Source organism: Pinus tabuliformis, chromosome 4_1, assembly GCF_031772625.1.
Source record: "Pinus tabuliformis cultivar Carrire ecotype Pingquan chromosome 4_1, CPIR1, whole genome shotgun sequence".
NCBI lineage: Eukaryota > Viridiplantae > Streptophyta > Pinopsida > Pinales > Pinaceae > Pinus > Pinus tabuliformis.
The window spans coordinates 990,104,348-990,109,209 of record NC_142303.1 but is presented as its reverse complement, the minus strand read 5'-3'; the positions used below and the strand labels follow the sequence as shown (position 1 = coordinate 990,109,209).

Sequence of the window (4,862 nt, the reverse complement as noted above, 5' to 3'; positions counted from 1 at the left end):
CATCCTCGATTTCCCAGACCTTGATTGGCTGATCATCATTCATAATTCCCTTTCCTTTCCTGCTCTTATTCTCAACAGCTGCATTATACTGCTCCTCTGTCTCCCTAGCTTTCTGCCTTGTTTCCATGTTACCCGCGGATCTGGCGCAGAGAAATCTCTGGTTCCCGGAAGCTTTTACCTTTAGATGCTGTCTCTCAGCAGCAATGTCCGCACCTCTCCAAATTAGGAAACAGCTGAATAATTGATCTTCCGTCCCCATTTGGGTATATATCGAATTCCTGTCCTCATCGTACATCCTTGGTTCAATTTTCGTTTGCCGCCGGTAGCTTTCCGGGATGCCGCTTCCTTCGGCCATCATTCCTTGATTAATATCCGCTGTCAAGAGGTCTGACAAACCGCTCCAACCTCCTCTAATGTCTCGATCATTTATTTCTTCACCTTGGATGTATTCCTGGGCCGTTCTCCACGTTCGTCGCCACTGTACTACCCTGTATCTTATGATCATATCTTTTCTCTACCCCGTCTGATCTGGGATCATTACTCGGGACCTCCACGTCCTCTCATTGCTCCAACTCATTGATCCTTGTGTTTCCGCTTGTAGATTGATCATGGTCTGTATTAATTATTTCTGCCAGGTCCTTCCACTCCCTGTTCCTGCACACTGCTCTCCATTGATTATCCACCGTGCTGCCACGACCCTTACATCCCCAGTTTGCCATGAAATCGGCCGCCTGATTCCCCTTCCTTCTAACGTGATTTATTATTTTGTATTCGATTCTTTTCAGAAGGTCTGCGATTTCCTGGATAATTCCTGCCGTACGCCAGCTATTTGTGACCTTCTCCCAATCTCGACCATTACTAAGCTTTTTCAGCGTCTCGACCGCAATCTGAGAGTCTCCAGCAATTTCTAAATTGGTGTAACCATTTCTTACAGCAATTCGCAATCCCTGGTGAAGAGCCCAGAACTCTGCCTCGTTATTTGTCATTTCTCCACCCCAGTCTGTGAAAATCCATCTTACCTGCTTGTTACTATCTCGGAAAATGCCTCCAAAACCAGCTTCTCCCGGGTTCCCCTTCGAGGCCCCGTCGAAGTTTAATTTGATAAAGTTTCCTCTGGGATAGCTGAATTTATCAGGGCTTTGAGTCCGCATATCCAGTTGGGAGTTCTTCTTGTAATGGACCATCTCAAACTTTAGGTTTAACTTGTTCAGGATGCCCTCCTCAACCTGGTTGGCCTTCCAATCCTCCCCATCCCACTTTTCAACCAGGATTGTTTCCCGCATTAACTTGACTGCTCGCTCCCAGATTACTTCAGGTTCTTTTGCTATATTCTGGAATACCCTGCGATTCCTCTCCTTCCATATCATCCACAGTACAAACCCTGAGATGAGATTCCACGCTCTTTTGACCACTCTACACTGAAAAGCTTCCTTATTCCATTGAAAAACCGTTTCAGTGAATTCGCTGGGGGCTATCTCGGATTTGCCAAATATTCGTTTAGTGTTCATCCACAGATTCTTTGCGAACGGACAATTAATCAGAAGGTGATTTCTGGTCTCCACTTCAGTGTTACATAGACAGCACCTCGATGGACCATTGAAGCCTTTTTTTTGGATTTGATCCCAGGTTAAAATCTTATTCTTAGTTGCAAGCCAAATAAATATGGAGACTTTCGGCCACCAGTTGCTTTCCCATATCATTTTCCAGTCTAAATTCTCTTCACCTCTGGTTTGAGTATCAGTTAAGTAATAAGCCTCTTTGGTGGTGAAGGAGCCTTTCATAGAATTCCCCCACCTAAGGATATCCTTTCCTGTGCGAGCTCTAATTTTCCTAGATTCTACCTCTTTCCTGTAAGCTTCTTGATGATCTTGGCTGAGCTCCCTGTCCCACTCAGTCGGGTCAGTCCATACTCTCCAGCTTCCTTCTGGGTCATTAGCTTTCCAGTAGTCTCTGACACATATTCTATCTCCTTCTATTCTATCCCGAATCTGTTGAAGCCTCTGAATTCGGCTCATTCTTTCTTTCTGTTGCCACTTATCCTCCCAGAAGTTGGCTTCTTCTCCCCCTCGGATCTCCCAGAAGGTATGCTTTTCCACCAGATCTCTGTTTAGACGAGCAAGGTCCCATATTGCTGACCCTTTAGGAGTATCTCTCTGTCGTAAAATCTCAACTGTGGAGTCAGGCATATTGTATTTAGTTTTCCATATGACTTTCCAAAGATCATTGCCTTCCCTAAGCCAGCGCCACCAGAGCTTTGCTCCCAATACTCTATTGAGAATTTCAGGGTCCCTCAGCCCCAATCCTCCGTTCTCTTTTCTCTTTGTTACCTGGTTCCAAGAAACTAAGGCCCATTTTTTCTTCTGGTTAGTCCCTCCCCATATAAAAGTTCTAATGATCTCTCTAATCTTAGCACATACTCCTAAAGGGGCAGCCATTATCGACAAGGGATAAATGGGGATAGCTTGAAGGACAGATTTTGCCAGAACTATCCTTCCTGCTATATTTAAAACTCTGAAGGCCCAATTTGCTACTTTGTTTCTCAGCTTGTCCAGGACTCCTTGCCAGTTTTTCATCTTTTTGGAGGTAAAGTCCAATAAATTACCCAAGTATTTCGTAGGTAGTTCTCCTCTCTTGAAGCCCAATAATCTTATAAGGTGGGTTTTGACCTGCTCCACTGTATTAAATATGAATATACAGGATTTATCTCTATTAATTTCCAGACCCGAAGCCTCAGCAAATAAGTCCAAAATTCTTTTAAGCTGTCTTACTTCTTTGACCGTTGGTTCCCCGAATAGCATGATATCATCAACAAATTGCTGATGAGTTAAGGGCAAATTATTTCCCCAGAGCTGAAGACCTTTGATTCTGTTTGCTTCTCTTTCTTTTTTAATAAATCGACCCAGACCTTCGGCTGCTAGAATGAAAAGAAACGGAGATAATGGATCTCCCTGTCTAATTCCTCTAGAAGCATTAAATGTTCTCGAGGGAGTTCCATTGACAAGAATAGAAAAATTTGGAGAGGAAATCAAACTATGTATCCACTTAATCCACCTCCTATTAAAACCAAAACTTTCCAGAACTTCTTCCAAATAATTCCAGTTAAGCCGATCATAAGCCTTCGACAAGTCTAATTTGATCATCATACCCTTTTGCTTTTTTGTTTTTAGAGAGTGAATAACTTCTTGAGTTACAACCAGACCATCAAGGATCTGTCTACCTTCAACAAAACCTGTTTGTTCAGCAGATATTAACTTGCCCAGAAGGGGTTTTAATCTCTTGGCGATCAGGGATGTTATAATCTTGTAAATAACATTACACAAAGCTATGGGTCTAAAACCATTGGCATCTTCTAAATTATCCCCCTTAGGAATTAAAGCATAGAAAGTAGAGTTAATGGCAGGCCATACCTTTTGGTTCATCCTGGATTCTTCTATCAGATCAAGGATCTCTTTTCCCAGGAAGTGCCACCCCGCCTGGTAGAAATCGACTGTGAAGCCATCCGGGCCTGGAGCAGTGCCTTTCTTCATTGCTTTCACAGTTTCCTCTAACTCTTCTAAGGTAACAACTCTCATTAACGCCATATTTTGATCCTCTGTGACTAAACGAGGAATGGCTGAGCAGATTTCCTGAATTTCTCTCGTTCTATCAGCTTGAGGTTCAGTTAGGATTCCTTTATGGTGATCTATTAGGACTTGTTCAATCTCAGCTTGTTCGACCACTCGGTTCCCATTCTTATCCTTGATGGATAGAATCCTGTTGCTCTGTCTATGTTTGATCATAGCCTGATGGAAAAATTTGGTATTCCTCTCCCCCTCCCTTAACCACTTTATTCTTGATTTTTGCCGCCAGAGAACTTCTTCCTGCTTTCGTCTTTCTTCTAGTTTCCCAAGAATTACCCCTTCTTCTCTAATGCTTTCCTCTGTTCTGCCTTCCATTATCATCTTTTGTTGAAGAGATTCCATTTCCCCCTCAAGCTTTTGTTTATCTTCCATAATGTTGCCAAATTCTTCCTTATTCCATTTTTTAATTCTCCCTTTCAACTCTTTCAGCTTCAACTGGAATGTATGCATTTTTCCTTTGCCCTGCACTGTACTTTTCATCCACCATTCTTCAAATTTCTTTATGAATCCTGGGTCCCTTAACCAGAAGGCTTCAAATCGGAAAGGTCTTTTTCCACGGTTCCTTTTAATATCCACCTCGAGTCTAATCGGCTAATGATCAGAACCCAGGGATGGTATGATCTTTGCTTCAACAAAAACATCCTTATTCATGATAGCTTCTGAAACTAGGAAGCGATCAAGTCTTGATGCAATTTGGTTTTTGCCCCCCCTCCTGTTGTTCCAGGTGCATATCCCGTTGATAGTCTGGATGTCTACTAATCTTAAATCCTCTATCATTTCATTGAATCTATCCATAAAGTGGTCCACCCTCCTTATCCCACCTTTTTTCTCTTCTAAGGATCTGATTAGATTGAAATCGCCTCCTATGATCCAAGCAGCTTCCGGATATATTCTTCGGATGATTTTCATACTATTTATAAAGTTTTCTTTTTCCCCTGGGGAAGGGGGGCCATAAACCCCTGAGATGACCACCTGTTCCTTTGTTCCTACTATCCTACCCAGGCCAGTAAGGACTCTACTCATGCTGGTCCAGCTTTCTAAAATGATATCATTAGGATTCCACAAAATTGCAATACCTCCCGCAGAGCCGATAGCATCTTGCCCCATAACTTCGTATTGCAGTTTATTTTTGTCCATTATTCTTTCAAGCTGTTGAACTGTAATTTTTGTCTCCTATAAAATCATAATCTGGACTCGTTAAAATTTAACAGTAAAGGACCTGTTCAATTACAAACAGGAACG

At 42.4% G+C, this 4,862-nt stretch overlaps 1 protein-coding gene across 1 annotated transcript; it reads right to left on the bottom strand.

The window, feature by feature from the left end:
- Positions 1 to 560: 560 nt before the first annotated feature.
- LOC149179468 (uncharacterized) lies at positions 561 to 4,070 on the bottom strand. Its single transcript, XM_089422479.1, has one exon. It carries the CDS (start codon positions 4,068 to 4,070, stop codon positions 561 to 563), a length of 3,510 nt encoding a protein of 1,169 aa, XP_089278605.1.
- Between the last annotated feature and the right edge of the window lie 792 nt (positions 4,071 to 4,862).